The following is a 13,356-nucleotide window of genomic DNA, read 5'->3' as shown; positions in this document are numbered from 1 at the left end:
TATTTACCTCTCCATGGTTACAGGATCTTGTCTATTTTTAGTTTTCTATTGAAATTCATTGTGGGGAGCTTATTAATATATTTTGTGATATGAATACCAAGTATGTCTACTTCACCATCAGCCCATTGTATAGGTAAACTGCAGGGTAATGTAAAAGTTGTATTTTTTTAAAGATCCAATATGTAATATTGTACACTAATCATAATTAGGTTTTAGTCCAGAGAGTCCAGAAAAGTTATCTAGATCTTCAATGAGATACTGCAGGGAACTAGCTTGCGGACTTAATATAAAACTAGAGTCATCGGCATACATGGACACCTTTGTTTTTAAGCCTTGGCTTTCTAATCCTCTAACGACGTTATTGGATCTGATCTTAATAGATATGGTGACAGCAGACATCCTTAATTCCTCTTAACAATTCAAAACTCTTGGAGAAGCAGCCGCTATTTACTATTTTACACCTGGGGTTGCTATACGGTAATTTTACCCTTTTTATTAGAGAATTACCGAAATTGAAAAAAAATCCAGGCATTTATAAATCAAATCCAGTCTTACTTTATCAAATTACTTTTCAAAATCCGCTATAAATACCATTCCTGGCTTCTTATGTTTCATGATGTTCTATTATTTCTAGTAGTTGTCGTATATTATCTCCAATGTATCGTCTATGTAAAAAACCTGTCTGATCAGGATGAACAATACCTGGTAAAACCCTTTTAATTCTGAGTGCTATTCATTTCGCTAGTATTTTTTGCATCACATCATTGAAGTGTAAGAGGCCTCCAGTGTTTTAGACTGGATCTTTATATTTGCCATCGGTGTCTTGTTTTAATAAGAGAAAATCAGACCTTCCTGATGAGTACCTGGCAGACTACCATTTCTATAGGAGAAGTTAAAACAAGCTATCAATGGAGCTTTTAGTATATCAGAAAAGGCTTGATATACAGTTGAAGTCGGAAGTTTACTTACACCTTAGCCAAATACATTTAAACTCAGTTTTTCACAATTACTGACATTTAATCCAAGTAAAGATTCCCTGTCTTATGCCAGTTAGGATCACCACTTTATTTTAAGAATGTGAAATGTCAGAATAATAGTAGAGAGAATTATTTCAGCTTTTATTTCTTTCATCACATTCCCAGTGGGTCAGAAGTTTACATACACTCAATTAGTATTTGGAAGTATGCTTGGGGTCATTGTCCATTTGGAAGACCCATTTGCAACCAAGCTTTCACTTCCTGACTGATGTCTTGAGATGTTGCTTCAATATATCCACATTATTCTTCCTTTCTCATGATGCCATCTATTTTGTGAAGTGCACCAGTCCCACCTGCAGCAAAGCACCCCCACATCATGATGCTGCCCCCCCCCCCCCCCCGTGCTTCACGGTTGGGATGGTGTTCTTCGGCTTGCAAGCATCCCCATTTTTCCTCCAAACATAACGATGGTCATTATGGCCAAACAGTTCTATTTTTGTTTCATCAGACCAGAGGATCTTTGTCCCCATGTGCAGTTGCAAACCGTAGTCTGGCTTTTTTATGGCGGTTTTGGAGCAGTGGCTTCTTCCTTGCTGAGCGGCCTTTCAGGTTATGTCGATATAGGACTCGTTTTACTGTGGATATAGATACTTTTGTACCCGTTTCCTCCAGCATCTTCACAAGGTCCTTCGCTGTTGTTCTGGGATTGATTTTCTCTTTTCGCACCAAAGTATGTTCATCTCTAGGAGACAGAACGCGTCTCCTTCCTGAGCGGTATGACGGCTGCGTGGTCCCATGGTGTTTATACTTGCGTGCTATTGTTTGTACAGATGAACGTAGTACCTTCAGGCATTTGGAAATTGCTCCCAAGGATTAACCAGACTTGTGGAGGTCTACAATTTTTTTTCTGAGGTCTTGGCTGATTTCTTTTGATTTTCCCATGATGTCAAGCAAAGAGGCACTGAGTTTGATGGTAGGTCTTGAAATACATCCACAGGCACACCTCCAACTGCCTCAAATTATGTCAATTAGCCTATCAGAAGCTTCTAAAACCATGACATAATTTTCTGGAATTTTCCAAGCTGTTTGAAGGCACAGTCAACTTAGTGTATGTAAACTTCTGACCCACTGGAATTGTGATACAGTGAATTATAAGTGAGATAATCTGTCTGTAAACAATTGTTGGAAAAATTACTTGTGTCTTGCACAAAGTAGATGTCCTAACTCACTTGCCAAAACTATAGTTTGTAAACAAGAAATTTGTGGAGTGATTGAAAAACGAGTTTTAGTGACTCCAACCAAAGTGTATGCAAACTTCCGACTTTAACTGTACCTCTACCGGTATGCCATCAAGCCCTGGGATTTTTCTAGACTGAAAGGATTTAATAGCCTCAAAAAGTTCTTCCTCTGTAATTTGGCCTTCGCACTGATCTTTCTGTACATTTGTTACTTTTCTATATTATTTGGAAAGAATTCCTTACCGTAATCTTCATTCAGTGGGAGAAGATGAGACGGAAAAGAGAACATCTGCCTAAAATAATAACCTTCCTCTTAAAATAACATTCGGGGAATCATAGATGACTCCGTCTTAATTAATGAGTTTCTGCAAATTATTTTTGTTAGCGTTCCTGTGTTGGAGATTCAGGAAGAATTTGGTGCATTTTTTCCCATATTCCATCCAGTTTGCTTTATTTTTTAAATAGATTACATTAGATTGTTCTTGAATAAGTTCCTCAAGTTCTTTTTCCTCTAACTTATTTTGTATCTCTGTAGTATTGTTTTTATTGCTATCTACCTGTACTATTAGTTCATTTTAGTCTTGTTTCTTTAGCCAGAAACTGCTTTTTTATTATTGATGAATATTGAATTGAATAACCTCTGAAGGTACATTTAAAAGTATCCCAAACAATAAGTGGATTTGCTGTTCCTATATTATACTGGAAAAATTCAGTTATAAATTATTTTGTCTTAGTTAAAAATAAGTTGTCCTCCAGTAAACTTTGATTAAATTTCCAATATCCCCGTCCACGTGGAATTTCTATAAGAGTTATGTGAATGCCAATTAGATGATACGATCGCATTCTGTCTCCTATTAAAACTTTTTTAACCTTTGATGCAAGAGAGAAAGAGACAATTAAGTCTCCTCCATGTATATCTCACTAGGTCGGGGTTTTTTAGTCTCTAAATATCCACTATTTCTAATGTGTCCATAATATTTGTGATTTCCTTAAGGGCACGGTGATGATAGTTTGTAGAGTGATTTCCTTTACGGTCCATTGAGGTACTTAACACTGTGTTATAGTCTCCTACCATAATGATTTGATAATTTGTTGCCAGTAAATTCAAGAAACTGGTAGAAATATTTTTAAAGAAGTATGGATCATCCTGATTTGGACCATATCGATTAATGAGCCAAATCTCTTTTTCGTCCACTTTCATATTTAAAAAAAATCCACCTTCCTTGCGAATCATTCCTAACTATTTGCACATTCAGATCGAAATTTTTGAGTTCCTTTGTCCATGACAGAAAATTATTTCACCAACCAATTCCTTTTTCCACGCAACTTCATCTAAGGATGTAGAGTGAGTTTCCTGTAAACAGTATATGTTATATTCCTTTTCTTTTAGCCACGTAGACTGATCTTTTTTTATAATCTGCTAAACCGTTACAGTTCTAACTGGCTATACTTATTTCAGCCCTTACCATAACTAGATAATATTCTCAGTCTAAATTGACCATAATTAGTGTTTGTAAAGTTACTGCCATCAGAGGTATTATGACGGTCAAAACTAGAGCTTCAAATGTCTGAAATGTAGAATAAAAAAAAATTGGTTGTAGCAATATATGTTTTATTCCCTTGCCTGTTTGCCTGTGAGCCAATGCCACAGATGTTAGAAAATGAGACAAGATATTATGTGTGCAGTAAATCTGAGTAGGTTGATGTGTATGATATTGGATGTGATTTAGTGAGAGTGTGTACGACGTCTGTATGAGAGTAAGACTATAATGTATGCTGTCCAAATAAATAATAATTCCGCCAATTTGCATGGTTGAGTGTCTATGTGTGTGACATGTAGTGCGTATAGCCTTAATATTCATGATGATAATTGTAATCCATATCGTATCACCGTCATAGTTGCATCATAATTACCTTTAACATCATTGAAACACACATCCCAGCATTTCCAGAGCAATTGACGTTTCACATGATCATGAAAGAGACCTTCCATTACTATAGAGACGGCTTCACTACAATACAAATGTATCCCGTACAATATGTTATTATTCCCCAATGTCTCTATTCTGATATCTTCCCCTTGCTTGTTGTAAACATATATAAACATGTAGACAAAGACAAACAAGAAACATTAAATTATAGAACAGTTCGACAATAGAGAGGGAGTGAGAAGAGAAAAGAGAGAGAGATCAGGTGTGTGTATGTATTAGTCCGTATATGTAAGTGAACATGTAATTGAGTACGTGTGTTCATATCCACTTCATAGTGTTCAGATATTTTTACAGTTCCCATACTTTCTCCTTTTCTCCATACTTTCTCCTTACAGGGACTTCCGTAACCTGAAGTCCCTGTAGAATTTAGTACAGCCATGGTGTTATGGAGCTGTCTCGGAATAGCTGTCCATCTATAAAAGAGTTTGTCCACAATGAGAAAGGCACGCTTACCCTTCTCCCTTTGTTGCCTCTGTACCGGATACAGTCTCTTGCGATGTTTGTTTATCTCCCTTGGAAATGGGTCATTGGGATCAAATTTAGTCCCTTTAAGCTCCCTTCCCCTGCTTTTGATCAGCTCCTTTTGTTGGTAGTGTTTCAATTTTGCGATAATCGGCCAGGGACCCTTGGTCTTGTCGTTCCGAGCTCAAAGTCTGTGTACATGGTGGATAGCCACCTTGTTTACAGTCTCTAGAGGAAGTGTAAGTGTTTTCCCTGAGTAGACAATCCATTTTACAATTGTTGATTTTTACCTTGGCTGTGAGTGCCTTGTTCTCTCCATGGAGCGTGAGAATTTTACTCTGGCCAAACCACCTCAGCCCTGTTACCTCTTCACACAACTTTTCCAGTGTTGCATGGATTCCAGCCAGAGCACTAGCCTCTACTTCAACAGTAAGTAAATCGTCCGTTTCTGTAGATTCATCTGATTTTCTTTTTTTTGTCGGGTTAGTTTTTTTGTGAGGTAGTCGGACCTTTCCATGATGGAGTATGTTGGTACTCGTCGATTTCCCTCAGGATCTCCTTAGTATCCAGGTTGGCTCTTTACTGTTTTTCAAAAGTTTTTAACAATGCATCTTTCCCACGACGACAACTGGTGTCTGTAGTACAGCCACCTAGCACTGTTGTTTGGTTAGCGGTGTTTTCTAGCTGTTAAAAGCTAAACGCGTCGCAGAATCCACGCAAAAACAAGTTTGTTATTCTTATTTAATTAACAGCGGTTTTGTTTTAATCAAAAATAACAAACCGGGTGTTTTCCAGCATACAGTGTTCAGCTGCTCACTCTGATGATGTGTGACGACAATGAGGGAGGGGAAACAGTGTTTCCCCTAATGTTTTATAAGTGGGGTGAGGCCCAACTGCCTAGCTCTGTTCCCCCAGCCTAATTAAATATCTTCAACTAGTGTCAATATAAACATTTGGGTCAAATCTTGGTGGATAAGTAGATTAGGAACATAGCAGGGCAGAGTAGTTGTGGTTGTCTTACCGGCATCATTGGCGTCGTCCAGCTTGGGGATGCCTTTAATCTTGCTGTACTTCACTGAAGAACACTTCTTGTTGAGTTGTGTCTGGGCCTTGAACTTCACCCAGTTCAGGATACTCTCCACAATGCCACAGTTAGTCGCCTGCAGACAAAATCATTTAATGTGATATATCATTGTTTAATACTCCAGGTGAACTGAGAACACAAGTGGACATGGAACAGATTTTAGGATCATATGATATCAATTAAATCTAAATAACTTTACTTTCTCAGTGAGGAAACAGTGTATGTAGAGAGTAAATGCACAACATAGGATGTATACATGAAGGAAGTAGTGATATTTCATTGTGGTAGAGAAAGTAATTAAAGAAGAAGAATCTCCTTACCGCTCTGATGAACTTCTCAGACAGAGGACACTTAGAACCAAAGCTCTTGGTCTGGAGGGTCATGTTCTCCTTGGTCTGGGAGTCAAAAGTCGGGTTCTCGATCAACGCATTCACAAACACCCAGATGTGGTTCTTCACCTGATGGAGAGAAAAACAAAGCATTAAGATTGACCAAACTTTACATTAGGTTGCTCCTATACCAGTGTACTAAGAAATGTAATCACTAGTAACACTATTGTAGTAACATGACAGTAATAACACAGTAATAAGATAGCAATAACTAACCTGGAAGGGTTTGACTGAGACACCAGCTTTGTTCTTCTTCTTCACCACTTCTATCAGCTTGGCTACGATCTGGTCCACCACGTAATCAATGTGTCTGCCACCCTGAATGACACAAAACAAGCAGTGTAGTACATAAAACATGTCTGATGTGGTCGAAAGTGATTCAAGTCATACTCCAACATGTGAATACCATTAAAACGCACACTCATCCCAGTATTTTTTATACATGCAAATGGCACTTCATTTCTGTCCCTTATTCCTAGATTGGTCAAGTCATAGTTTTCCAAATGAAAGGGTAGATTTCTGGTAAAATAACAACGTAATTCCCTGAGGGGATGTTACCTTGGTGGTGGCGATACTGTTGACGAAGCTGATCTGTTGGAATCCCTTCTCACTCATGGTGAGACACACCTCCCAGCGCTCGTTGACGGACTCGTTGACCACCTTTAGGGCCACGCCCACCTCATCCAGCTTGTCCTTCACGTACAGCTCCACGTAGCTCCGGAACCCGGTCACCTGGGAGGACAAGGACAGGTGAGAGGAGCCTAAACCGGGTCTGGATAGTGGCTCTGGTTCTGGAAAGGTTATTAGCAAATGGCATTGTATTGAAACAGGTGTAGTGAAATGAGCTGTTTTCTTTCAAGTCAAAACGTTCTGCCCAGGGTCTTCCAAGACTTGGCACCTTATGTACAGCATATAGTCTGTGTATATGGGACAGCCCATCTTACTATGTGCGGTTACATGGGGGAGACTTACAGGGAGTTTCTTCCCGTTGAGCATGACTTTGACGCCCTTGCAGGAGCCAGCAATGTCATAAGCCCTCTTGGTGAGCAGAGCCACGATGTCCTTGTCCAGCTTCTCCATCTTGAACTTGGACAGGTCCGGCTGGAAGGTCACGCACGTAAAGTCGTCCCCGTCAAAGAACTTGATCTTGGGGTCGCTCGTCTTCCCCATGTTGTTCTGCCAGGTCTAAGGAGGGAGAGAGAAAGAGGGGGAGAGAAAAAGAGGGGGAAAGAGAGAGAAAGAAGGGAACAAAGATTGTCATGAAATGCACTACATTCTTCACATTAAGAAAACTAGAATTAAATATGGTGACTGGTGAAATTCCATCAAAGAGATACGAGTTAATAAAAAGCCTTGTGAAACTGATTGAACAAACTATCACTATTTTGGTGAGTCATTTCATTGAAAGTGACAATTGTAGGCCAAACCACACAAAGACAACAACCATCTGACTTACGAGAAATAACCGAAATTCCCCAAAACTATGTAGAATCCTACAATATCAACATAAAAATCCTGTGAGACCACCCCCGGCAGAGCAAATCAACTCATACTCACCCCCTTACATACTGTACTCCTACAAAACATCAACTGGAGTTCAGCTGTTTGAAGAAGGTTATTTTCAAGGTTGACTAAACAACAGATGTCAATCACACTGTGCTTTCTCGTTGTGTGTACCTGTTTGAAGCTGTGTTTGTACTCTTTGCAGGCAGTTTCCACTGTGAACTTTGTGCTGAAGATGTTGCAGAGTTTAGCACCGTACCCGTTCCTTCCACCTAGGAGGAGAACAGAAGGGAGACATGCTTTCATCTATGGAGAGATTGTCCTTGAAGAGCTATAGTCATTCTCTCATTCCAGTGTTGTGTTACTAAGCACTGCAAGGGGTGCTACAAAACTATTCAGTTGAGATCATAAAAGCAGACAGTAAAAATGGTTTAGGTTGGACGTTCTGTCTGAAGCTTTATCGAAACCATATGAAATGGTGTTACACAAATGGACAATAATTAATTCATTAGATTCTCGTTTTCAGAGGGATTTTGTCACCTGTGACTTTCTTCTGCTCGTCGTCGTAGTTACTGGAGGTGAGGAGGTGTCCGAAGATGAGAGCGGGAACGTACATCTTCTCATCTTTGTGTTCCACCACGGGGATGCCTTTACCATTGTTCCAGATGGTGATGGTGTTGGACTCACTGAAGTAAGAGAGGAGGATGATGAACGTAGGAATAAACAAGGAGGGATAAACAAGGAGAGATAAACAATGCATGCCAAAGAACTTCACAGGACAGACAAACATCCTGACCCAACTTGAATAACCACTACGTATTTCCATTTAGATGTACTAACCTTTAGATTAGGGCTCTGGCAGTCATGACATTTTGTCAGCCGGTTACTGTCATGTAAAAGACTGCCGGTCTCACGGTAATTGACCGTTAATTAACATAAATGTTTAGCATCTCCAGGCCTCCATACATACAAGCCACTGATGCGTGATTTTTGAACATCTACAATTTATAAAGTCTAATAAATCAATTTAATATACACCATCACAATAAATCCATTATTTATTTTAGTCAGGTCTAAAGAAACATTATGGTATGAAGAAAATGCATTTCAGAAGAACAGAATATGAGTTGGCTTACTGTATGTTATCTGGCCTACTGTATGTTATCCGGCCTACTGTATGTTATCCGGCCTACTGTATGTTATCCGGCCTACTGTATGTTGTCCGGCCTACTGTATGTTGTCCGGCCTACTGTATGTTGTCCGGCCTACTGTATGTTGTCCGGCCTACTGTATGTTGTCCGGCCTACTGTATGTTGTCCGGCCTACTGTATGTTGTCCGGCCTACTGTATGTTATCTGGCTATGTGCCATGCCGTAGACTGTAGGCTTGTTCATTTAGCAAACAAGATATGTTTATATGTTCCGTGCATTGGCGGTTGGTGCTGTTTAAGATGAGGGAGGAGTATTATTTTTTTTTTTCATGACCATGGCCTTATTTCTATCACAGCATATTGGATGCCTGTCATTCATATTCCATTCACCCAGCTCAATGTAACATCGATAGGTTCAGGCTACTACGTGATATATTTTCCCTTTACTCATCATGAGGTTGTTACAACCTAGCCTACGAATGAACGTTTATAACGTAGGTGCACACAGGAAGAGAGAATTTGAGTAATCAAGGTGACAGGCAGTGACACATTCAATACCGCCTTGCACTCTTGCCTGCATCTAGCTGATCTAAGGTGTAATCATTAGTCCAATATTTGCAAACAAGAGTTTCTATTGGACAAACTCACGTATGTTTATCCCAGTTCCATTCTGTTAGCTTCCATTTAAGAAATGTTTTTCAACAGAATCGGCGCAATGAATAAACCCCTGATCACACAGTTCACTTTCATAGCAGCCACATACAAACAGCTCATTGTATATATAATTTATTCTCGCATCTAACTACGCACTCTCCTCCTCTCACCTTTTCCCTTGGCTTTTGGACTTCAGTGCATAACACATCAGCTGTCTGTGACCAGGCGCACAAACCTTTCCAAGTCAAACATTCATATCAGGACTGCTAACTGCTACACACAGCCTACATAATTGCCACGTCATAGTCAACATAGCTACTAGAACTAACGCGTTAGTAAACCTGCTACAATCATGCAGTATCGTGTACAGCAAGCAGTTTAGAAGTTACACAGGCGGGACCGAGTGGCAATAAATTAATGAAACCAAAAGCTTACCTTGACTTGGATGAGTTCCAGTGTTGGATAGCCATAGCCAGCTAGCTAAAATAGCATCCCTCTCTGTTTGAGCCGGGTGTTTAATTATGCTAAACTAGCTAGCTGCATTAGACTCTAGCTAAGTAAGAGAAGTGAAAAAATATATACAACAAAATATCTCTATTAATTTTGGAAGAAATTAATTTGTTCAAAACTGTTCAACAACTGTCTTTTTCTCTCTTTGAGTCAACTACTCACCACATGTTATGCACTGCAGTGCAAGCTAGCTTTAGCTTATGATTTCAGTACAAGATCCATTCTCTGATGCTATGATTGGGTGGACAACATGTCAGTTCATGCTAGTTGTCTTAGGTCTCACTTTATGTAGTGTTGTCTCTCTTGCCATGATGCGTGTTTTGTACTATTGTTTTTTTTAAATGTATGTAATCCCTGCTCCCGTCCCCGCAGGAGGCCTTTTGCCTTCTGGTAGGCCTTCATTGTAAATCAGAATTTGTTCTTAACTGACTTGCCTAGTTAAATATTGGTTTTAAAAAATAAAATACACATTTTAAAAATTAAAATGCTGCAACAGCTCTGATAGGTTGGAGGACGTCCTCCAGAAGTTGTCATAATTACTGTGTAAGTCTACGGAAGGGGCTGAGAACCATGAGCCTCCTAGGTTTTGAATTGAATTCAATGTACCCAGAGGAGGACAGAAGTTAGCTGTTCTCTGGCTACACCATGGTGCTACCCTACAGAGTTCTGAATATATTGTTAATATAATTAGTATAGATAGTTTTTCATTCACTATGGATAGTCCTCCCCTTCCTCCTCTGAGGAGACGCCACTGGTCCCATGCCATTATTTTATATTATCTGATTTTATAGTAAGAAGAATATAATTGAACTTACCTGAATGAAATAGAAAGGATACTTTGCCCATTCTGGAGTGAGTGCGCATATGAAGTGGCTAGGTTGAGCGTAAAAGTGATCATTTGAAACAGGCCTTATACATTAGACTTAGAGTTATCCGTATGCACTCGAATAGCGAATGGAGGCCACTTTCCCGCAGGTTTGTTTTTCATACCGGGTAGGCTACTCAGGTTATTTCACTATACACATCAGCCACTGTTTGAGGAGGCTGCTGAGCGACAGGTGATATTCTGCCCAAACTCTGTATGTCCTAGGCTCTCCAACTAGGTTCCTGTAGCTACCCAGGGCTTAATTTGGGAAACCAAGTGAAATCTGTTCAGGAACATCAATAGTAACATGTTTTCACAACAAAACATATTTCAAGTGTTGACAATCCCTCTCTGCACACTAGAGAAAGGAATGAAAGAGATAGGGGAGGAGATGGTGGTGGTGAGATATTCGGTAGCTAAAGGTAATGTGTCAGTCGTGCATTATATGCGGTAGGCTATGTATTGTATAACAGCAAAATTATATATAAAAAAAAACAATTTCGGGCTTGGCCTCATATATAGTTCTATGCACACGCTCTAATATGCATATGGCGTCATCAGCATGCTTTATTTCGGCTGGCGGCTAGCTGAAGTCGGCTAGGCAAACGAGTGTGCTCGCATACTCCCTTAAAAGACATTCGCTTGAAAAAAGAGAAATAAGCGGAAACAGTACAGTTTGTCCATTCTGAGACGCCGTAACCAGTATACACTTCCTCAAACCAGTCAGAATTAATCTAAGATAACTCAATAAATCTGTCATTAATTTTGATGTTTTTGTCAAGGAGATCTTAGTTGCGCAATTTTACATCTAAGATGTTTTATTTCGAAATACTGCACCAAACAATGTGCATGAAAACAAGTCTTCTCTCATTGAATGACAAGAAAGACTGAAGAATCCTTACTGTTGACCCATCACCGACGAAGGGGCGTAGACTTTTTTAAATTAACTAGGCAAGTCAGTTAAGAACAAATTCTTATTTACAATGACGACCTCAGTGACTTGCCTCAAGAAAAAATTTTGTGTACCCAAACAACTGACAAACCCCTCACCAAGTCCGGAACGAACAAAAACATCACAAAATGTTGTCATAATATATGCACAAACTCTTCTGAACTGTTTCAGATGGGAAGGTTTTGAAAGAACATCCACAATGACCATGTATCCACTCAGTTCCAACCCATTGATGAACTCCTTTCTTCAAATTGATCACAGTGAGGTGAGTTACAAAACATACTGTTTTGAAGATGTGTTTGATATGATTTTCAATAGCATTTGCATTGAGTGGTTAGAGGGACAATCGAGCCCTGAGTACCAGGCCATTAGCGACCTGATAATCGTTAGCGAGTTCTGGGCTCCCAACGCATGTCCTGAGTGCGTTGGGAGATATGACAGGGCCTTATAGGGAGAAGACATGGAGCTCCGCTGAAGGACACTGGTGCTGAGTGGTCTGCTCTTTCTCTCTGTGTGTGTGAAGACAGAAGCCCCAGGGGAATGTGTGCATTCAGCAGATTGCTGTGATTGCCGTGCCGTAGGTGAACAGCATGTTAAATGAGCTCCCTGAATTCCAGAATCAACTGTTCATTAAGACCTACCCAGAGATCTATCAGCCTCTACAGTACCTCCCTGTTTCTCTCTCTCTACCCAGAGATCTATCAGCCTCTACAGTACCACCCTGTCTCTCTCTCTACCCAGAGATCTATCAGCCTCTACAGTACCTCCCTGTTTCTCTCTCTACCCAGAGATCTATCAGCCTCTACAGTACCTCCCTGTTTCTCTCTCTCTACCCAGAGATCTCTCAGCCTCCACAGTACCTCCCTGTTTCTCTCTCTCTACCCAGAGATCTATCAGCCTCTACAGTACCTCCCTGTTTCTCTCTCTCTACCCAGAGATCTATCAGCCTCTACAGTACCTCCCTGTCTCTCTCTCTATACCCAGAGATCTATCAGCCTCTACAGTACCTCCCTGTCTCTCTCTCTCTATACCCAGAGTTCTATCAGCCTCTACAATACCTCCGTCTCTCTCCCTGTACCCAGAGATCTATCAGCCTCTACAGTACCTCCGTCTCTCTCCCTGTACCCAGAGATCCATCAGCCTCTACAGTACCACCCTGTCTCTCTCTACCCAGAGATCTATCAGCCTCTACAGTACCTCCCTGTTTCTCTCTCTCTACCCAGTGATCTCTCAGCCTCTACAGTACCTCCCTGTTTCTCTCCTCTCCATGGTCCTGTTATCTCCCTCACACCCTACTTTCTCTCTTCCATCTCCTCTTCTTCTCCACCGCTCCCCTCTCATCCCTCGCTCATCTCTTTTTCCTCTGGCGCTTCTCTCCTCCACGTCTTCACTCTGTTCTCCCTAAGCCCCTCCACTACAACCCCTTGCTGCTAGAGAACTACCAAGGCAACCAGAAACTGTGCCACGGAATCTACGTACAACTAAATACTCAGCTGAAGCATGCACAATGCAGACTTTAACACAAACCACACAGGCATCACAGTGGTCAGATCACTTCAACAAAATGGATGCTCTGCATTT

At 40.5% G+C, this 13,356-nt stretch overlaps 1 protein-coding gene across 3 annotated transcripts in view; it reads right to left on the bottom strand.

The window, feature by feature from the left end:
* The window catches only part of LOC115175684 (DNA topoisomerase 2-beta), a 45,727-nt gene that overhangs the window by 17,467 nt on the left and 14,904 nt on the right, over positions 1–13,356 (bottom strand). For all 3 annotated transcript variants that reach the window (XM_029735120.1, XM_029735121.1, XM_029735122.1), the window contains exons 5-11: positions 8,185–8,330; positions 7,819–7,916; positions 7,114–7,326; positions 6,700–6,873; positions 6,358–6,459; positions 6,073–6,210; positions 5,690–5,828 (exon numbers count right to left, since the gene is read on the bottom strand). In XM_029735120.1, coding sequence (XP_029590980.1) covers positions 5,690–5,828; positions 6,073–6,210; positions 6,358–6,459; positions 6,700–6,873; positions 7,114–7,326; positions 7,819–7,916; positions 8,185–8,330 — 1,010 coding nt within the window. The remainder of the gene's footprint in view (positions 1–5,689; positions 5,829–6,072; positions 6,211–6,357; positions 6,460–6,699; positions 6,874–7,113; positions 7,327–7,818; positions 7,917–8,184; positions 8,331–13,356) is intronic.

Source organism: Salmo trutta, chromosome 36 (assembly GCF_901001165.1).
Source record: "Salmo trutta chromosome 36, fSalTru1.1, whole genome shotgun sequence".
NCBI lineage: Eukaryota > Metazoa > Chordata > Actinopteri > Salmoniformes > Salmonidae > Salmo > Salmo trutta.
This window is presented reverse-complemented; position numbering and strand designations above follow the sequence as displayed.